The 20,877-nt window shown below is 58.6% G+C and overlaps 3 protein-coding genes across 14 annotated transcripts in view; 1 reads left to right on the plus strand and 2 right to left on the minus strand.

Moving 5' to 3' along the window:
* Window positions 1-87: 87 nt before the first annotated feature.
* FASTK (Fas activated serine/threonine kinase) lies at window positions 88-4,656 on the minus strand. Of its 7 annotated transcripts, none has more exons than XR_002180586.2 (11): window positions 4,447-4,656; window positions 4,172-4,225; window positions 3,205-3,630; window positions 2,325-2,504; window positions 2,074-2,213; window positions 1,364-1,577; window positions 1,099-1,258; window positions 781-872; window positions 583-675; window positions 394-508; window positions 88-296 (listed from the first exon to the last, which is right to left on the minus strand). XR_002180586.2 is itself a non-coding variant. In XM_019959337.2 (11 exons), the coding sequence occupies exons 1-11, from the start codon at window positions 4,526-4,528 to the stop codon at window positions 189-191; spliced, it is 1,605 nt and encodes a 534-aa protein (XP_019814896.2). In that variant the 5' UTR covers window positions 4,529-4,656; the 3' UTR covers window positions 88-188. The 7 variants fall into 7 exon arrangements, 6 of the variants coding, with proteins under 6 accessions (XP_019814896.2, XP_019814893.2, XP_019814897.2 ...); XM_019959337.2 differs by having other exon boundaries at window positions 583-697; window positions 2,406-2,504; XM_019959334.2 differs by having other exon boundaries at window positions 583-697; window positions 4,447-4,654.
* Window positions 4,657-4,916: 260 nt separating this feature from the next.
* On the minus strand, window positions 4,917-7,483 carry TMUB1 (transmembrane and ubiquitin like domain containing 1). Its single transcript, XM_070788428.1, has 3 exons — window positions 7,309-7,483; window positions 5,983-6,401; window positions 4,917-5,730 (listed from the first exon to the last, which is right to left on the minus strand). The coding sequence occupies exons 1-3, from the start codon at window positions 7,420-7,422 to the stop codon at window positions 5,379-5,381; spliced, it is 885 nt and encodes a 294-aa protein (XP_070644529.1). The 5' UTR covers window positions 7,423-7,483; the 3' UTR covers window positions 4,917-5,378.
* A 2,794-nt stretch (window positions 7,484-10,277) lies between these two features.
* AGAP3 (ArfGAP with GTPase domain, ankyrin repeat and PH domain 3) overlaps window positions 10,278-20,877 on the plus strand; it is a 56,585-nt gene continuing 45,985 nt past the window's right edge. For 2 of the 6 annotated variants that reach the window (XM_070788422.1, XM_070788426.1), the window contains exon 1: window positions 10,280-10,887. In XM_070788422.1, the coding sequence (XP_070644523.1) occupies window positions 10,563-10,887 (325 nt within the window). In that variant the 5' untranslated portion in view covers window positions 10,280-10,562. Of the gene's footprint in view, window positions 10,888-20,877 lie in introns of all 6 variants that reach the window. The other 4 variants (XM_070788423.1, XM_070788421.1, XM_070788424.1 and 1 more) reach the window with 4 other exon arrangements.

Below are 20,877 nucleotides of genomic sequence, written 5' to 3' on the forward strand. Positions count from 1 at the left end.
CTGTGTGTGTGTGTCCGTGTCAGCCGGTTGTGAATGGGAAACACGTGGGGGAACCCAGCCCACCTGTCCCAGAAACAAAACGTGCGATGGGGAAGGAGAGGGACTTTAATGACAAGTCAAAGCAGAGGGAAGCAAAGTGCAAATTGTCCATCCCCACGAGGGGGCCATCCTGAGCCTGTGTGCACCCCTCACCCCCCTTCAGGTCCCCAGCGGAGGCCCAGGGCCTGGAGCTTCTGCCTCAGGTAGCTCTTGAGCTGGGGCAGGCCTCTCTGGGACTCCAGTTCTTCAAAGGGTAGCTGCGGGGCGGAGGACAGAGTTCGTCATCCCTGGGGGCTGGGGAGCTGGCCGCCAGGTCCTAGTGGGGGCGTGGTGGGGCTGGGGGCGGGGCCTCACCGGCAGGAGCTGATACCCCATCAGACCCAGGTGCCTCTCCCGCAGGGCTCGGGAGCCCAGCAGCACCCGGCCGTCCCGACAGAAGTGCCAGCGCTCCCGCAGCATCAGCACCACCCTGGAGAGGAAGGGACTGCGGCTCAGGCGCTATGCGCGGGGGGCCGGGGAAGCTCTCCCAGGCTCCCGCCTTACCTTTGGGCAGGGTCCCGGGTGGCGTGGGGACAGGACCTGGGAGGGTACGGCAGGAAGGGGTCCTGGGCTCTCACGGGCAGCACCGAGCCGCAGCTGCTGACACACAGCAGGAAGTCTGTGGGGCCGGGAGAGAAAGAGCCACTGGCTTCCGGCGGAGGCTCTGCTTCCCAGGGGCTCGCCGGCCCACCCAGAGCTCACCTGTGCTGTAGCCTGGAGGCACGGTCAGGTCCTGCCGGTATTTTTCCTCCCCCAGCAGCTGGCGCAGCCCCTCTGCTACTATGTCCTTGTGACTGAGGGAAGAGGAGCCCGGCTCAGAAGGCCCCCCAGGGCATTCTTTTTAGCTTGGTCCCACTTCCTTCGACACCCAGGCTGGGAAATGGCCTTTGCGGCTTAGCTTTCTGGTGACCCAGAGTGCAGCAGCATAGACAGCTCAGGGTCTCCCAGGCCTGTCTACCCGGGTGCTCCTTGCCAGCCAACCCCTTCCCTCCCCCTTCCCTCCCCCAGCTGCCCACCCACCTGTACTTGCAGCGGGCGCGGTCAGTGGTGAGTGGCTGGGGGAAGATGGGCACTTGCTGCCTTCGGGGGAGGCGGGCGCCCCGATATCCTGGGAGCTCCAGCTCCACTGCCGTGTCTAGCAGGGAGAGGTAGCGCCGCACGATCAGGGCATGAGGGGTGCCTGTGGGGAAAGCAGAACGAGGCTTACTGGGGTGCAGACCCTCACTCCTGCTTTCCCCAGCTCCCCGGCCCTCCAGGATACAGCCAGCCCCCCAAGTCTGCGCACCACTGATGTGGTTGATGAAACCAGGGGAAAAGACAAAGTGCAGGGCTTGGAAGGGCAGGCACTGCAGCTGACACAGTGACATCAGTATGTTGACAGTTGCCAGGGGGGCCACCCCTGCTTCCCGAGCCAGGATCCTCTCAAGGCAGGGCATAAACTGCTGCTCCAGAGGCACGTAGTTCAGCCGCCCAAAGGGCAGGACCAACTTCTGTACCACCTGTGGGTCAAAGAGCAGCCCATCACCCAGGGGGAAGGTTCTCCTGTCTTCTTTACAAGCTGAACCTCAGGGAGACTTGGCCTGCAAGCTGATGACGTCAGTCACTGGAAAGGCAGGACAGTCCCTCTACAGCACAGATGCTCAATAGCATACGCACTGCTCAAGCCCCATGTGGCCAGTCTCCAGACAGGCAGACACTGCTGTGGGTTCTGGCCCTGAGGACTTGGTGGAGTGGGATCGACTAAGCTAAGGCAGTGGCTAAGCATGTTTGGACAAGTGCAGAGAACCAGGTGTACCTGGTGGGGAGTTGGACAAGCCAGTGCGGGTGTGAGCCAAGGTGGTACCCCAGGGGAGAGGCCAGAGAGCCTAGGTAGGTGGTCTGCTGCAGGAAGCAGCAGCCAATCAAGTGGACAAGGTGGGGGTGGGGGGGCTAGGCCTGCTGGGGTGTCTGAGGACCACTAGGAGAGGAGCTTGGGAAGGTGAGAGGCAATCCCACCTTGCTATTGAGCTGGGCTTCCTGAACCACCAGGAAGTGGGCAATGGCTTCCAGAAGCTGGGGCTCCCTCAACCGGTGGCGGGCCAAGTGCTGGGCCAGGAGCACCATCACGTGGGGAGTCAGTTCCTCGGGCCTGGCCTCTGTGAAGAACAGCTTATCACACTGGACCCTCAGGCCAGACCCGGGCGAGATTCCAGCAGATACTGCTTGCCTCCATCCCCGCCCCCATCTCCTGTCCCCGCCTCTGGCACCTGCCAGGCTGCGGATGAGGTGCTGCTGAGGACGCCGCTGGAAACGGGGACAACTTAGAGCTGCTTCCAACCTTTGCCCACCTCGAAGGATAGACGGCAGAGGGGGCGGTGGCTTCGGAGGGAGGCGGAACCTTCGCTCCTGCTCCAGGGCGCACATCAGGGGCCCATCTGATGGGAAGCCTGAGAGGCAGAGGGTCAAAGGAGGCAGGGAAGGAGCTGCTCTGCTCTGCTGCAATCCTGCCGTTTTAGTTAGTGAATCCTCAGTCCTTCTCATCTCTGTTTTCTGGGCTGGAAGTTCTGCTACAGAGCACGTGGAAACACCAGAGAAATGGGAACTACCACGTGAATAAAGGTATCACAACCATCTGTGGGGAAGGCCGTATAAAAAGAAGGCGGTTTAAGATCTCATCTCTTGCCAATGGTGATAAATTGCAGTGGCTCCCTAGAGCACTGTATTAGAAGAGACCTGGTGGCCCAGTGGTAAAGAATCCGCCTGGCAGTGCACAGGTTTGATCCCTGGGTCCGGAAGATCCCCTAGAGAAGGAAATGGCAACCCACTCCAGTATTCTTGCCTGGAGAATCCCATGGATGGAGGACCTGGCGGGCTATGGTTCATGGGATTGCAGAAGAGCCAGACGTGACTTAGCGACTAAACAACAATAAAAAAGGGGTGGCACCCTAACCTAAGCTGCGACTCATGCTGCTTGACTCGTGATGGCTGTCATGGATACTGCAGAGCAGCAGCAAGTGTGGCATCACTCAGCAAGTGTGCCGTTCCTGGCAAAGCTTGAGGTGGGGTATGTCAATGATCTCAGGTGGGTCTGCTACGGTTTCTCTATCCTTCCATTAACACCCACCCACCCACAGACACCGTCCTCACCCAGTAAGGCTGCAAGGTGCAGACACACGTGGATGGTGTGAATGTCAAAGGAGGGGCAGTTTCGGATGATGAGCTGACTCAAGTCCTGCAGCGTGGCCTGCTCCACAGGAGGGGGCTGCGGCAGAGACCCCAAGAGCTGGCTCAGACGACGAAGCGCCACAGGGTAGTGGTGGGCACGCACTTTGGTGGGGTTCTGCCCCAGCCAGCGCAGCAGCTCCCCAGGGCTCCTCGCCTGTTCCAGAAGCCGCTGCAACCCCTGCACAGGGCCTGCATGGGGGCCTCCTCCAGGAGGCCAGTGGTCTCCCCATTTGCTGGGTCCCAGACAGCAGGGCTGTACTGGTGGGAGCAGCAGCAAGCCAGAGAGACGAGCACTGGAGGCCTGGGCAGAGAGCAGGACTCGAAGCATGGAGTTGGGTGCTGGAGACCCTGAGGGGTGGCCCAAAAAAGGGAGTGAGGTATTCTCCAGAGGGGAGAAAGACCAACTCTCTATTCCTCACCTCGCTCCCCATTCAGAGGAGTCTGGGGTCAGAACAACCCGGACTCTCTTCACCCTTGTGACTGCTCTGGTCCTCTTCCCCAACCCGCCCCTCTCTGACTCCTTCCAACCTTTGCGAGAGCAATCGGAATCCTTCAGAGTTCTCACGGAGTAATTTTTATAGAGCAATTCCACATGCATCATCTCCTCCGATCCTCCTCTGACACGCCCGTGAGAAGGCAGGCAGAGGCTGGTACTATCTCGATTTCACAGGTGGAGAGACCAAGGCCCAGGGAGGCGAGGGGGTTAAGGCAAGCCCCGAGGTCCCGAATCTGGTTAGTGGTCGCGCCCAGCCTGGAGCCCAGCTCGCCCCACAGATACGCTCCCCGCTACCCCCGACCACCTCCCCCTCCCGCAGGAGGCGGCGGCGGTACCGGAGGGTGGAGCGCGGGCTCCGCGGTCCTGGGTTCCATGCTGGGCGCTCCCACTTACCAGCTGCGTGACCTTGGACAAGTGGCTTCAGTCTCCCTGCCCAAGCCTTCTCGCCTGTGAAACGAGAACGCAGGGCCCACCTCGAAGGGCGCCCGTGGAGCCCGCGAGCGCGGCCTGCGCTACGGCGCGGAGTCGGCGGTGTCAGGGGGGCCCCCCCACACACACCCCCACCCGCGGCCCGGGGGGAATGCCAGGAGACCGTGGTCGTGGTCGCCAACACCAACTCCCGCCGCCCTTCCCCGCGGCCCGCCCCGCAGCTGCGGCGCCACCCCTACATGACTCCCCAGGCCCCGCGCAGGTCGCTCCCTCAGTCGGTCTCGGGGCCCGGGAGCCGGGCTCCCCCCGTGGCCTCCTCATCAGGGGGCCACTGAGTCCTCCATCTTCCCGGCAGCCCCCGAACCGCGCGGCCCGGACGCCAATCGCCGCGCCAAGTAAGTCCTCCGGAGCAAAGACGTGGCTCCCGGCAGGCCCCGCGCGCCAGGGCGCCGCGTGCCCCGCCCCTTTCTTCCGGGAAGCTGCGCGCGCGCGGCGCCGGGCCGGGGCGGGGCCAAAGGGCTGGGGCGGGGCCGGGGCGGGGCCAAAGGGCTGGTGGCTGAGATTGGGGTGCAGAGGGGAGTCGGCAGCGGTTGGCCTGGGCGGGTAGGGCAGGGCAAAGCGTCTGGCCCACCCCTTTTCTCCCAGTAGGGGAGAGCGCCCCGCAGCCCCCCTCCCCCGCGACCCACACACGCAGACACTAGGCCAAGAGTGAAAACTTCACAGTTATTTAATCTGCACGTGTTCCAGAAAGCTCCCTCCACCCATCCCGACTCCCCTTCTCCAGCCCTTCCCAGTCCTCGGGTCCCCAAACCAGCCAAGGAGCGATCCGGGACTAAGAGGTGCCCAGGTCCTCAGCCTGAGCCCTAAGGGCCCAGGGGCGTGGCCCGGCTCTGTCCAGGGCCAAGGCAGCGACAGCAGCTGTCTGACCCGGGGTAGCCCACTGTCAGTGGGCGCTGAGGGCCAGCTGCCCGGGGAGGTGGCCCAGAGCCATGAAGGTCACAGGGAGGGGCCTCCGCCGATCCCCGGAGTGCTCTGCCTCGCAGCGCTGGGCTCCAGGGTAGCGGGAAGAGGCAGGTCGGAGAGGCGGGCCTGGGCAGACAGCAGCTCCCACCTTGTCGTTGCGAGCAAGATCCGGAGGGGCCGGCGGCGTGGCCAAGAGCCCGTGGAGGCACTACGGGCGGTACATGGCAAAGGCCAGGAGGCTGAGGAGCAGGGTGAAGCCGGCCAGACCCAGAGTGGCGGTGAGGGGAAAGAAGGGCCGGTACTGGATCTGGCAGTACCAGAGCAGAAGCAGCAGCAGCAGGAGAAGGGGCAGCAGCAGGCTGCCTACTTCCAGCCCGGAGGGGCCTGGCTCGGACCCCGGCGGGCAGGGCGGGAGGGGGGGACCCACCCGTGTGGACACGTGGCAGTGGAGGACACAGTTGGGAGGGAGGTGAAGGCTGCCCAGGGTCTGGGTGTCGTCTCCCAGTAGCTGCCCTTGGTAGATGAGTCGCACGTGCTGTTCCCGGCCGGGAAACTGGGTCCTGAGGAGAGAGGGACCTGGGTAATAGAGCGGGTCTCAGGCACTCCTGGCCCCTGGTCCGGAACAACTCTCCTACCCTCACCTCTGGCCTCCACGGTGTGTTGGGGGGGTGGGGGGTCATACAGTGTGTGACCAGGACCCTCAGTTTCCTCATCTATAAGAGGATCTCCCGGATCTCTGCTGGCCCTTCTAGGACTGTGATCATCCCCGTCCCACTCTTTAGCACTTCCTTCCTGTCATCCTCACGGCTTACCTTTTCAGGGAGCCAATGGTGTCGTGGGGCCAGGCTCTGGCCACCTGCTCAGAATCATTGAGGAATTTCAGTCGAAGTACCAGGGGCTCCTGGGGGGAGTCCGGAGGTGGCGGCGTTGCTGCAAGCCCCACGCTGGGTTCTGGTGGTGCTGCCTGACCTCGGTGTCTCAGGCCGGGGGTCTCAGCTCCTGGGGCCTCCCCTCTGATGCTGTCCGTGACCGCCATGGCTTCGCTGGGCTGCGTTGGTGTTGGGGTCCCTGACGGCTGGGGCAGTGGATCCGCGCCCTCGGCAGTGTGCGTTGAGACCCAGGCGAGAGCCAGCACCAGAAGGCAGGCAAGCGCCGAGAAAAGAATGGTCACCTCATCACCTACCCCTTCAATCAGGGCCATGGCACCTGCCTTGCCCGCCGCGCTACCGAGCTGGAGAGGCACAAAGAACCCATGAGCGGCTGGCTCACCCGCCAAGAGCCCTCTGAACTTCAGGGGGCCCCTGACCCTACCCCACCACAACTCTCCCACAGTCCTCATTCCGCCCAGTTATCCCAGCCCTACCCTGGGACATAACACTGCTCTGACAACTGGCCACCCCAAACTTGCCCCACATACCCCTTCCCAACACCAAATCACAAGTCCTAATTTTCTGTAACCTAAATTTCAGGTCTTTAAGCAGTTCCACAATTCACCCAAACCCTATTCCGAAGTCAGAGCTTTGACCTTCTAAGCAACCTCTCCCTTAAATTCAGCCCCCACCAAACCACCCCAAAGCTTACCTATTCTTCCCATTTAGGTCATCTCAAAGTTTATCTACTCCTTTGCCTATTTCACGGCAAAGCCTATCTATTAATACCGCTCCATCGCTAAAGTTTCTCCAAGGGGAAGAAAAAAGGTCTCTACACACTCGCACACCGACCCCTTACCATTCAGCCAACCCCCACCCGCAGCACAGGACGGCTTCCCAAGGCTTCCCCATGCCAAATGTCAAACTGCTTCCCTTTGGCAAACTGGAACCTCCGAGGGTTCCCACCCCCAACCCTAGCCCCCACCCCAACTCGGCGCCCCCTGGTCCACTTAAACCCCACCCGAGGCGTCCCGACCCCGCGCCTTCCCTGGGAAACCTCTCCAAACTCAGCCTGCTGCAAGACCCCTGATCTCTCCCGGGAACCCAAGACTTTGCCCTCCCCACCTCCATCCTCCACCACCCTTCGCATCTTCCCGCCGCCCGCCCCCACACCCCGAGTGGCTGGCGGGCGCGGGAGATCCAGGGGCGGGGCCAGTAGGGCCAGCTGCTGGGGCAGCGGGGTGGTGCGGCCAAGGCGCAGGGACTCACCGCCCGGCTCCGCCAGCTCCATAGCGGACCCTCGGGCACTTCCGGGAGGGAGGTGGCGAGGTCGCAGACACCTGGAGGCACCCCCTCCTTCCCCGCCGCCGCCGCCCGGAGCATTGTGGGTCTTGTAGTCTGGAAGGATGCGCAGTCCAGCGTTCTGCGCTGCGGACCCACGTGCGGGGTTCCCAGCCTGCGCCCAGCGCCCACAGATCGCTGAGGGGCTGGCGGCGGCGGCTTTGAGGTTGTGGTAGCCCGCAGAGGTTCGAGGCGAGGTGGGGTGGCGGGGGGCAGCAGGATCCTCTCCCTCGCCCGCGGGCAGCCAGGACGTGTATCACATCAGAAACCAACGTCAGCTGGTTTCTGGCTAAGCCTGTCATATCACCCCCCCGCCCCACCCCCGTGTTTGGTGATGCAGTCTTTGGGGAGCGCAGGTGGACCCTATGCCGGCCTACTCTTAAGTCAGAGTGGACCCTCCACGTTGATTCTTCAGCCCAGAGCCCAGTATCCACGGGCTGTACCCCCCTGCCCCCGCCCCCAAGGCTGACTGAGGAGATGGGTCTTCAGGGCTGGCCATGGGAGGCTTCAGTTCAGTTCAGTCGCTCAGTCGTGTCCGACTCTTTGCGACCCCATGGACTGCAGCACACCAGGTCTCCCTGTCCATCACCAACTCCCGGAGTTTACCCAAACTCATGTCCATTGAGTCGGTGATGCCATCCAGCCGTCTCATCCTCTGGGGGGCTTGGGGCTGCCTTATTTACCTGGCTCCTCCTCCACTGGGCTCCTGTAAGACTGTGTGAGGAGCATGGACTTCGGAACATGGCAAAAAATTCTGACCCCTTATCCTGTGCTTATCAACTATATGACCTTGAGGGTGTTATTGAATCTATATGAACCTAAATTTCTTCATTCTTAAAACTTACCTCGGAAGACAATTGTAATGGGGGAAATTTGGTGTTTTATTAAAGAAGTGTGAAAACTGTATAGGGGATCTGTCACACAGTAGATATTTATTCACTTAGAATGCTTCCTCCCCTAAAATTTGGGCTCAGAAATTGGATCCTTAGAGTATTGCTGTACAGGCGACATTGAGCCTCGTGTGGCCTGAACCAAGTTAATTTTTATGGGTTTTCCCTCCTTCCTTTGGGCTCCTATAGCCACAAACTTTATAGGTCAGTCTTGATTAAAAGTAATGTACCCTGGTGCCCTCATAGCCTATACCTACTTATAGGAGCAAACACTCCAAATGTTGCCTTGGGACTGTCAGTTTAGACTTACAACATACAGAACTATTAATAACTTATCTCTAGTTCCTTCCCATTTATCCATTTATTGTAGAAGTATTTATTAAATGTATACCATGTGCTGGGCACTGGGTCAGACTCTGGGAATACAATGGCGAATCAGACTGTACTCCTGCTCTCATGTAGCTAATGTACTAATACAGGACACAATTAGCCCACTAGTGCTAAAACAGGTGTGTGCCAACTGCTGGGGCAACACTTTTGAAGGGCTCTTTACCTTCAGCATCTCTCCTGGGAAGTACCTACTGCAACCTCTTGCTTTCAATTTTAATTAAGCATCTAAAATATATGTTGGGTACTGCTTTTAGACTTACAGAACATCAGGCTAGGTGATCTGTCCAACCACTATATTTTTTCAGATGAAACCCAAAGAGGGTGAAAGACATTCTTCAGAACAAGCAGGTAGGTAGGACTCACACCTCTCTGGAGCTTGGGAGGCCCCAAGGTGTTGATTAGCTTGCACCAGGTTCTTTGGAAGGTTCAAGATACTTAGAAAGGTGATTAGGTTGGTACTAGGGTCGAGTGGTGTGGGTAGCTTAAATGGTGGGCAACTTTATGCTGGGAAAATACCCAGCTTGGGTATTTTGGAAGTGGAAGTGTATGTAAAAAGGAATGGTATCTGTCAACTGCGCCAGAGGACATTGGGGTAGAGTCCTGGCAGGCTAATTGGCTGGGACCTGGGTTCTGCACAAGCCACCTCTTATGGGGTTTAGGAAAAGTTGGGGGGAAGGGGGTGGCTAGTGAATCTGCATTCAGCTTTAGCAATGAGGATGCGGAAGAACTAGGACATTGAAGGGGACTTCCCGGCCCCAGGAGTGGACAGGAACACAGGATGGACAAAGGAGAGAAAACAAGGAAAACTGAGGCCACCATGTGGACCCTGGTGAGTGTCTTAAATGGGGTGAGTGGGGGAAGAAGGCATAATATTTGATTCTTTTCTTCCTTCCCCTTTCCAAGGAGATCCAACAGCGTTCACTGAATCCTCCACCAGTTCGGCAGTGGGGATCTTTTAGGAGAGGCTGGAAGATAAGAGAGAGGACATTGTTGTTTCAAGTGTCATTTTCAAGGGCCCCGCAGATGAAGGTCTCAGGAAGAACTGGAAATAGAAACCAGGGACCCAGATTCCCAGCCTCGGTGTCCGCAGCCGGCAATGGAAAGTCCAGGGAGGGCCTGAGAAAGAACCCTGAGTTGGCGTGGTCTCTAGCGGTGACCTCGGGGCCCAGGGACAGGGGAGCCTGTGCCGCACGGATGGCAGGACAGTGTAGGCGAGGCGCAGTTGGGTCCGGGGCGGCGACCCTCCTCGGCCCACCAGCCGAGTTCATCAGCATCCCGGCACTGCCCGGAGAACAGACACTCCACCCAGACCAGCGCAGGGGGGCGAAAGCGACAGCTGGGCGGGCAGGGCAGCTGTCCCCTCCAAGCGAGTGGCCCTCGCAGCGGGTGTGGTGGGGGTTGGAAAGGAGGCGGAAGGGCCCAGGCTGGGTGGGAGGGGCCGGCCGCCGGGGCCGAGCGCGCGACTCGGGGGTGGAGGCTGCTTCGCCAGCCAGCTAGCGAGGGGCGGGGGCGTTGGGGCCCGCGCGCTGGAGGGGCGGGGGCGGCGGGGAGGGGGGCTCGGGCTGCGTGTGCCGGAGCCGGCGGGGGCGGTGGTGCGTGCGCATGACGCGGGGGGGAGGGCCCGGGCCGCGCGCTCCCGGTCCCGTTGTTGTTGCCGCTGGAGGCGGCTTCCAGGCAGCGGGATCGCGGCGCCGGGGAGCGCCCGGCAGCAGCGGCCCCAGCGTGCGCGGCGGCGCCTCCTGGCCTCTGCCCCCAGCCCTCGGCCCCATGCACTAGCCCCGCGCCGCCCGCTCCGTAGTCCCGGCCCCGCCAGCCCCGCGCGCCCGCCCGCCGCCGCCGCCGCCGCCGCAGCGCCGCCCCGGCCCTGGCCGGGCCCGCCTCGGGCCCCGCGGCTCCGGAGCCATGAACTTCCAGGCGGGCGGGGGACAGAGCCCGCAGCAGCAGCCGAGCCTGGCGGCGCCGGGAGGCAGCGGCGGCGGCGGCGCGGGGGGCGGCGGGCAGTTCGGCGGCGCAGGGCCGGGGGCCGGGGGCGGCGGCGGCCCCTCGCAGCAGCTGGCCGGCGGGCCCCCCCAGCAGTTCGCACTCTCCAACTCAGCGGCCATCCGGGCCGAGATCCAGCGCTTCGAGTCAGTGCATCCCAATATCTACGCCATCTACGACCTGATCGAGCGCATCGAGGACCTGGCGCTGCAGAATCAGATCCGGGAGCACGTCATCTCCATCGAGGGTGAGCGGAGCCGGGGGCTGCGGGAGCCGGGGCGCGGTGGCCTCTCCGGCCGCGCGGGCCCGTTCCGGCCACGCTTTCCCGGTCTGGGGGTCCTCGCGCGCCTGAGGTCGGGTCACGCGGTTTGTCGATCGCTGGCGCTACAGATCCGGCGGCCAGGCTTCGCCATTTCTCGGCTGGCGACACTTTGGGGCTGGGGGGCAGGTCCCGGGCCGGGGGACACGTTTTCTGATTTGCGTGCTCCAGGCTGTGAGGGTGGCGTCGCTGCGGGAACGGGTGTGCTTGGAGCCGCGGAGGTTCCGGGGCCCTGGGGCCCGGTCTGGTCGGGCATGGCCCAGGAGGGTGGGCGCGGCGGAGGGCCTCGGCGGGCCAGGAGGTGGGGCCGCTGCCGGAGAGGCGTCTCAGCTGCCGCCCCAGCCCTGCCCGCCTCGCAGCGGTGAATCGGAGCCTACCGTTAGTGGATGGCAGCGTTCCCGGGCCCGGCGCCCGCGGGCCCCGGAGGGTGGCGCTCCCCGAGGCCCTCTCTGCCGACGCACACCCCGCACGCCGCGGCGGCTGGGAGCGGGGCAGGCCTGGCGCGGGGCTGGGGCACCGGGGGCCGCGTGAGAGGCCTCGGCCGGGCCAGTGTCGCCTTCGCTGGGTCCAAAGCGCGCCGGACACTCGCCGCTGCTCTCCAGGGAGAGGCTCCAGAGGCGAACTGGGGGCTCCTGGGCGCTGACCGACCTCCAGGGACTCCGGTGCCAGGTGTCGGAAACTGGAACCGTGGGCCACTTAGTTACCCAGCGCTCCTTTCTCTAGGCTCTCAGGCCTGGACTTGGCAGCCGAGGGGCAGAGGAAGTTGGGGCACACTGCTGGCAGATGTGCCAGGACCCCTGGTGTGGTGGGGACAGGCAGCATCAGCAGGCCCCCACCTCTTAGGCGGCATGGTGACCTTTGAGCGCCGGTGGGGCAGATGGACCTGGGCCTGGGCCATCTGCTTCCTCCTCCCTCTCCTTTCCCTTTGAAGGCTGTCACCCCCCAGCAGGTGGTGGGTTCAGAAATGCCAGGAAAAGGCAGGGCCTTTTGCTGAGGACCTGGAGTTGATGGGAAGGGGCCTGTCCACTACTGGGGCCTCACAGGAGGGCCCCACTGGCATCTTTCTTTGTGTGAGGCTCTGGGGATGGGGTGTCCTTCCCCTGAACAACCCCTGTCTGCTTTTAGGGGTCCCCACGGCTGAGGAAGGAGTCGTTGGGCTTTTGGCGGGGGTAGGGGACCTCATTTAGAGCCAGAGTCCCGCTCTGTTCTTGACATGGTCCCTTCTGACTTCTTCCTGTCCCTTGCCCAGCCCTTGCTCATCCCTCTCCAGGCTGAGTTCACTGTGAACTAATTAGGTGACAGAAGAAAAAAAAAAAAAACTCATTAGCTTGGATCTGAGTAAATGGCCTGAATCATCGGTGTGGCTGGGGACCAGGAGGTGGCATCTGTGTAAGCCAGGGGCCCCCAAAAGAGAGGAGATGACCAATTTTTCCTCTTCGGTCTGAAGAGGTGGGGCGGGGAGAGCCGCCATTCCCTGTGGCTTCCCTCTTTCCCCTCGAGGAAGTAAGTTCCATCAGTGCCCAGATGCCTCCCTCACCCTCCCCCCGACCCCACAGGCCCTTTTGGAGGGGGAAGAGGCTTGGTGGGACAGCCATGGGGTGGGAGGTGCGGAGGAAGGCAGGCCAAGCAGGGAGAGGCAGGAGTCTCAGCTGGACGCCGCCTCTAACTTCCGATTCCTTAACAGCGATCGCCCACCCCTGCTCCCCAGCTCAGGAGGTCTCTGGCCAAGCATCTTCTATGATGTGCAAGCCAGTGTTCCTGGGCCACGCTTGGGTATTCACCTCCGTCCTGAATCCAACACGACAGGCAGAATTTCCCCCTTTAGAGCCCACCCCCGTGACCAACTTCCCCACTGCGGTTTGGAAGTACCCTGCTTTCCGTCTGCCACGCCTGGAAGCTCCGTGTCACCATCTCGGATTCTGGGACCTGGTGTCTCATTGTCACCAGGCCCAGCTGCTCCTCACACATCCGTTCCCAGCTCTCCTGGTCTCTACTTCCCTGCTCTTTCTTGGCGAGGCCGCCTCCCTCTTTCCTCCGTCCCCCCCCCCATAGCCCCCCCCCCTTTTTTTGGCCAACCTTCCTCCTGGAACCCATCTTGATTCTCCACCTCACCCCTGCTTTCCCACTTATGTCGCCCTAGCTTTTCCACTGTAGGCAGGCATCAAAAAGAAGAAAAAAAAGCCCAGAAAACTCCTTCTTCGATTTCTGCCCTATATCCTTCCTTTCACCATCTGCCAAACCATATTGCTGCTGTCCTGCAAACAGCATCCCCGCCTCCCCAGCGGAGGGCGGGGTGGGGGCAGCTTCACAGGCGGGGCGTTTCCCTGCTCACCCAGGGAGCCTGACCCGAGACCCTGCCAACCCCCTACCAGAGCCCCCGCAGACCTGGGTCGAGAGGCTGTTACATAAACACATCCATCACCCGGGAGGCTGACCCTATGTTTACTAGACATGGGCCTCGTAGTGGCAAGGGATGACATTTCCCTCGTGTGGAGTAAGCCTCACTCGGTGGTGCTTTGGTGAAGGGTGTTCATCCCAACCCTGGAGGTGACCGGGGAGGTGTGGTCAGGGGTCCCTTTGGGACTGAGAAGGCTCTGTGGCACCCTGTCTTCCTGCCCTCTCTCAGCCCCTCTGAACCCTGTGGCCAGGGCAGGAAGAAGCAGAGGAACTCTGAGCTTTCCTGTGTTTCAGGACAGGATCTGGAGGGAGGGAGTTCCTTTTCCCTCCAAAGGCAAGGAAAGAGAGAACCTGTCCGCTGTTAGGCCTTACGGAATGTATGAGGGTATCATCAAGAGCCAGGATGGATGGGGAGATGGCTCACCACCTGCGGAGCCTCTGGGCCACCCTCGCCACCCTGGTGGGGGCACCGAGGCTCGGAGGAGTTGGGGACCTGATGGTGTGCCCTGTGTCCTAGAAAGAGGGCCACAGAGGATCTGGGTCCAGATGGGGACAGCCTAGGCGCACGGGACCCAGGCGTGCTGGGCCACGTGAGCCGGGAGCTGGGATGAGCTGTTGGGAAAGGCTGCCCTGGGGTTCCCGCGGGTGGCCTGGAAAGGCAGGCTTGTCCCTGAGTAGCCCTGAGCTCAGGGAGGTCTGCCCGTGTGACACCCGGCCAGGAATCAGACTGTGGTCCTGGGCAGCTATTCGTCAACTGGGTAACTTGTTCCTATGGCTCTTGGTGTTCCTGCAAGCTTTGGGGGCTTTTTTTTGAGATGTTTTAACTTATTTTAGTTTAAAAGCATGTTTTATCAATGTAATTTGTCTACAGTGTGAAAAAAAGGGTTCGTCGCACAGTCATGTCTGACTCTTGGCGACCCCATGGACTGTTGCCCGCCAGGCTCCTCTGCCCATGGGATTCTCCAGGCCAGAATACTGGAGTGGGTGGCCATTCCCTTCTCCAGAGGATCTTCCCAGCCCAGGGATGGAGCCTGGGTCTCCTGCCTTGGAGGCAGATTCTTTACCATCTGAGCCACCTAGGGAAACCCCTATTATAAAATAAAACTTCAGGACAGTGAAGCCTCCAACTGCTGAGCCGGCGCCCAGGAGTGTGGTCCTGCTGGAGACCTGGCTTGGGGAGTGGCCCCCAGGATTGCCCCAGTCCTCAAGCTGCGAGGCCACCATGAAGAGGGAGGGAGTGAGGAGCCTGGCCTCTGCTGGGTCCAGGCCTGCCTTCCTCCAGGGGCTTTTAAGCAGTGAAATTCCTTGGTCGGGGTGACACATGGCTGTCCTGTTACCCCTCACTCACTGAGGCATTGTCTGCCTTACCTCCATGGGCTCCGGGCTTGGTAACATTCTAAAGGGACTCAGATAAAAAGAGGTTTGGGTGTTCCTAGTTCAAATCCAGGCCAAGGGGAGAAGGTGGCCCGGAACTGTGGGCAGGGTGGTCAGAGCCTCTGCAGCTGCAGGTCTCCTCAGAGCTGTCGATTTTGTCCCTTGTTGTTTCCTGTCCTGTGACCAGATCCCAGCAACAGCCCTGTGATGTGGAGAGAAGCACTGGGTCCATTCTGGAGACAGAAAAGCTCTGTCCTGAGCTGATTCCCTTCTCCTGCTCCTGGGGATAGGCATTCCCCAACCTGCTGATAATACGTGCCTGCAGGGCTTGCTGCCTCCAAGAGATCTCACTTGGTGGGTTTGGGATGGGGGCCCAGGGTGTGTAACGTCCCCTGGGCCATTGTGGTAATTAGCTGCTTTGGGGAATGCGGTTATTGAGGACTTTGCACAAAAGAGCTCTAGGAATTCTCAAAAAGAGGATATTGGTGTGGGTGCCAGGGGCCAGGGAAAGCTGCATTTGTTCCAGATACGTGTATTAGCTCCTGCGATGTGGCCCAGTTGCATCTAGCACTGCGGAGAGCAGGAGGGGAGGGCGGGGGCTGAGCCAGCACTCTGGACACTGAAGGTGAATGGATCAGCCCTTAGCAGATCCCAGAGCGGGGACTGGGAGTGGCAAGAGTAAAGCCCAAGTTTTAAGAAAAGCAGGGCGAAGATGAGAGGCTGGGAAAGGCTTGTCAAGCCCCCAAGCCTGCAGGAACTCGGTGGGGGGAGCCTGGAGATGCCCCCCCACCCCTCACTTCCAACCATTTAGTCCTTCTTCACTGCTTTCCAGCTCTCTGCCAGATTTGGAACACAGTCCATGTTCCTAAACACGCCTATGGCTGGCATGTACCATAGCTTTCTTCTACCATTTATTCATGCATTTATTTGTTTTTGGCTGCACTGAGTAACATGTGAGACCTTGGTTCCTTCACCAGGGATCTGCAGTGGAAGCTGGAGTCTTAACCACTAGACTGCCAGGGAAGTCCTTACCATTTACTTCTTTAATTCAATGTGTGTGCCGGGCACGGGGTCTGGTAGATGCTCTGTGCAGAGGGAGCAGGTGTGCAAAGGCAGCAAGGGATGGGGCTCAAGGAGCCACAGGCTGGTCTGTGTGCCTGAGCACTGAGTCTACAGGGGGAGGACCCTGGTGTAGGAGTTTTGAACGTTTAATCCTCTTATGAATTCATTTACAGCTCACCTTGTTCCAGGAGACCACTCAAGGTGGCACTTAAGCCTGCAGGAGATAGGCAGTCACTGGAGGGTTGAAGCAGAAGCTGTCTGGCAGGTGTGATCTGAAAGCAGGTTGGGGCTTCCCTGGTGCCTCCGATGGTAAAGAATCTGCCTGCAATACTGGAGACCTGGGTTTGATCCCTGGGTGGGGAAGATGCCTTGGAGAGGGAAATGGCCACCCACTCCAGTATTCTTGCCTGGAGAAGCCCTATGGACAGAGGAGCCTGGTGGGCTACAGACCAGGGGGCCGCAAAAAGAGTCAAGCACAACTGAGCGATTAACTCTTTCCCTTCTCACTCACATTTGAGAATGAACTCTCCATTTGGTGCCGGCTGGACCAGAGGGCACAGGGCCACAGGGAAACCAGGCGGGAGAAGTGGATGAAGGAGCTCTTAGTGTCCATGCCATGCATTTGGCCGTGAGCCCTTCCCAGCTGCTGTCAGCGGGCCTCTGATCTCAGAACCTCAGGAATGGAGGGAAGAAGGAGACCCTAGCCTGGGGGAGCTGAGGCTGAGGGGGGCCAACCCAGGGCCCTGTGAACTGAGGGGCCTGTTCAGCATGGCCTGAACACCTACCCAGGACCCTTTGGCTTGCCCCTATTCTCTGCAGGTAACGCGATTAAACAGAGAACAGAGGTTTTCTTGAACCAATTGCATTCTTCCTGACATCTGGCCGGCTTCTACCACGCAGGCCAAGGGCAGCTAGTTTGGCTCAGGGAGCTAAGCTCTGGGATTATGGAAGCAGGAAGGAGAGGTGACCTGAATCACCTGCTTTGAGGATGTGGACCTTGGGCTATGCGGTGTCCCACCAGTGAACATTCCTCGCCTGCCTGCTGGAGATTGTCATGAGGCCTCTGCCGTCCCTTGCAGTCTTCTCGGGTATGCATATATCATCCCCATTTTACAATGGGATTGCCTAGGACTTAGAAGAGCGTCCCTGATGGCTCAGAGGGTAAAGTGTCTGCCCGCAATGCGGGAGACCCCGGGTTCGATCCCTGGGTCCGGAAGATCCCCTGGAGAAGGAAATGGCAACCCACTCCAGTATTCTTGCCTGATGAATCCCATGGATGGAGGAGCCTGGTAGCCTACAGTCCAAGTCACATCCCCAAGACTGCCCAGGGACTCTGCCTGGTTTTCCAGTTCCAGGCCTGGGGCTCTTCCCCTCACATGGATGGACTGATTGAGCTCTGCTGGGCCAGGCTGATATGCAGTCAGCTGTGCTGGGTGCTTCTCAGGCAAGCTTTTGACCTGGAGTTTCACCTTTGGAAGCTTTTAAAGTACAACTTAAGGGCGATTCAGAGCTCTTCTCTCCTGCCGTAGTTTTCTTCTGGATGTCTTGTATGCCCAGCTGAATGATGCCTTTTGGAGAGGGGCTCTCCCTTCTGGGAGCAGCATGGATACTGCGCGTGGTAGAAAAGATGCTCAGTCAGGAAACACTCCAAAATATTTGAACATCTAAAAAATGTAAATATATGTTTAAACAGGGAAAATAACGCCTGCTTGTTAGAACACATTCCAGTGTGAAAGGAAGTAGAAACACCCTACCCCTCCCCGGGGCACCTGCTGTCTGTCTGATGGGTATCTCCGATCTGCCTCCTCTCCCGTATCTATCTACTATATCTAATTACTCCACGATCAATGATATTATTGCCATTTCATAGCAGAAGTGGGACTCTGGAAAATACTCCACTGGGAAGAAAGGAAACCAGAGCCGCAGATTCATGAAAGGCCTCTGTGTTCAAGCACCTGTCTGGCAGCTCCCCGTCGGGGAATCCGGAGACGGGGGGTCTCCTTCCTGTTCTGCAGCCGACTAGCTGCGAGAACTCAGGCCCCCAAACCTCCCTCCCCACCCTGGCCTGTCCTCCTGATCCTGGTCCTAGCCTGTGGGCCATCTCAGTCTTGGATTCCTGCTCCATGGAGGACAGATTCCATTCAGTGTGAGGTTCCGAGCTTGCCTACCTGTGCGCCACGTATGATGCACGCTGCCTGGCACAGAGTGAGTGCCCGGTACGGGCTCGTGGTGATCTGAGAGGCTGCGTGGTGCCCAGGGCAGGGCTGTGCAATCAAGCCAAGTCTGCTGGCGCCTAGATCTTTGCACACTGAGATCTTTACACGCCTGGATCTGTTTATTCCCTTTGGACAGATTCCCAGAAAGAAGAAAACGGTAGGGCCGTTGGGCTCACACGACCTTTTGGGGACTTTGGCCACACGTGCCACAGTACCCCGTAGGCAAACCCTTCCTGTTTTCTGGGGCAGAGACTGCCTGTTCCCTGCCCCTACCCCCTCCACCTGAAAAGGGAAGAGAAAGGATGAAAGGGTTCTGTGTGTATTTGATTACTAGTGAGAGTTAAGATTCAGCAGTGGTTTTTTGATCACTGTATTTTGTTGAATTTCGTTCACATCCTTTATTCGTCTTCCCCATGGTTTGTTACTCTCTTGCTTAACACGTGTTGTCGTTTAGTCGCTCAGTCGTGTTTGACTCTTTGCAAATCCGTGGACTGCAGCATGGCAGGTTTCCCTGTCCTTCACTATCTTCCAGAGCTTGCTCAAACTCATGTCCTTTGAATCGGTGATGCCATCAAGCCATCTCATCCTCTGTTGCCCCCTCTGTGTCCTCAATCTCTCCCAGCATCAGGGTCTTTTCCAGTGAGTCAGCTCTTTGCGTCAGGTGGCCAAAGTATTGGAGCTTCAGCATCAGTCCTTCCAATGAATAGTCAGGGTTGATCTCCTTTAGGATTGGCTGGTTTGATCTTGCAGTCCAAGGGACTCTCAAGAGTCTTCTCCAGCACCACAGTTCAAAAGCATCAATTCTTGGTGCTTAACCTTCTTTATGGTTCAACTCTCACATCCATACGTGACTACTGGAAAAACCAGAGCTTTGACTAGACGGACCTTTGTTGGCAAAATGATGTCTCTGCTTTTAATACGTGTGGGACAGTTTTAATCTCTGAATTCAGAGCAGGCGTACATTGCTGATTGCTGGAGGTGAGCTGCGGTCTGGGTCTCTCTGGCGGCCCTCTGACACTCCTGGGGCCCTGGGCACCAAGATGAGTGAGCCCACACCACGTGGTCCCAGAGGGACGTGCCTTTGCTGTTTTCGTGCCTGTTTATAGTGTGTATTTTCTTTCTCTTTCTTGTTTGTCAGTGCCCCTCCTTGCCACTGTTGGCGCGCCCGCCCACAGCAATTTCTCTTTTGCCTTTTAATTTGATGTTTTGATGGCTTGCGAACCTGGAGCCCAAGCTGGTAGAGTGGGATTTGAGCCCAGGCATGGCCTCTCTGAGTGTGTTTGTGTCTGTGTCTGTGTGTGCGGCGGGGTGGGAGCCTGGGAACTCTGGGGGTCCTGCTCTGCTCCTGGTGGGAGGGCCCAGCCCTTCCTCTGCGTGTGGTCTCTTCCAGGGAGGGGTTGACGCGCTTGGACTCTTTTGGTTAAACAGGCCCTAAACGAAGACCCTTTGGTGAGAAATGCTTTGAAGATTTGGTGGCTTTCAGTCCCCTCCGAAGCCCCCACTTATCTTGGTTATTGTTTCCAGACTCTTCTAGACCTTTTTACATCAGATGATGCGGTAGAATGGAGCCTGCTGCCTGGATTTGGATTCCTAACACTTAGTAGCTGTGTGATCTTGGGTGAATTCCGTAACCTTTCTGTGCCTTGGCTTCCTTGTGGCTAAAATGAGGGTAACAAGCACCCATCTCATTGCTGTGAGGATGAAGTGTATTAACACGTGCGAAGTTTTTAGACCAGCCCCGGCTGTGTTCACAGCGGCTCCAGCCTCTGCAGGGCTGGGGCGATGACTTGGTGAGGTCATCACCTGCCACTGTGGCTCCGCAGTCACCCTCCCTGAACCCAAGTGGGCAAGTGGGCAAACCTGGGGAGCAGAGTTGGGGGTAGGTTGGTCCAGCTTGGCAGACGCTGGGCAGGGGTGCTTGGTCCCATCTTGTCTAAGGTTCCAGCTGATAGACGCAGACGCTGGACCACAGCTGGTCACAAGGCACCCAGCGTTGCTTTCCTCTGACTGTTTGCCTGTCGATTAGTGTGTTTCCTCTAATTCAGCACCAATTACATATGCGAGTCACGTGTAAATTCAGATTTTCAGGTAGCCATAATGAGAAAGTAAAAAGACGGGCAAGAATGGATACACGTGTACGTACGACTGGGTCCCTTCACTGCTCACCTGAAACTGTCAGAGCATCGTTCATCGGCTGCACCCCGATACAAAATAAAAAGTTTAAAACAAAAGGGAAAAGGAAATCAACTTTAATGCTGTGTTTTATTTAACCCATTGTATCTGAAATATTATCATTTCAATGTACAATTAATATAAAAATATTTAATGAGCCATCTCACATTCTTTTTTCAACAACGTCTTCAAGCTCTCCTGTTTTACACCCTCAGCGCCTCTCCATTTAGACCGGCCACATTTCAGATGCCCAGGAGCTGCCGGTGGCTCTGGTATTGGAAGAATGGCTCTAATTTTATCCTGTCAGATAACGAAAGAATACCTCTTTGTTGGAAAAATTGAATATAGAAGTATATCCTTTTGGATTCATCTTCCTGAAGTGTTACATTCGAAAAATTTTTTTAAAGTAAAGGACATACCTTCACGTATGTCCTGCTGTTTTCATTCGGTCAGCAAGCACTCCTTCACCACGCACCTGCTCAGGCCACAGTGATGGGGGGCATACAAATCCATCTAGAAGTGTTACTGAACTCGCAGTGGCTTTTTGTTAGCGCAGATTTTCTTAAAACCTGAAAGTGTAACCAGCGTTGCGGGGGCTGGGGCACTAAACGTGTTCCCATCGAGGGAATTCTCAGATTTCGGAACCGAGACTCACAGAGTTCTGCTTAAGGTGGAAGGTGGGGAACGAGCCCAGGCC

The sequence above is a fragment of the Bos indicus genome, chromosome 4 (genome assembly GCF_029378745.1).
Source record: "Bos indicus isolate NIAB-ARS_2022 breed Sahiwal x Tharparkar chromosome 4, NIAB-ARS_B.indTharparkar_mat_pri_1.0, whole genome shotgun sequence".
In the NCBI taxonomy this organism is placed as follows: Eukaryota; Metazoa; Chordata; class Mammalia; order Artiodactyla; family Bovidae; genus Bos; species Bos indicus.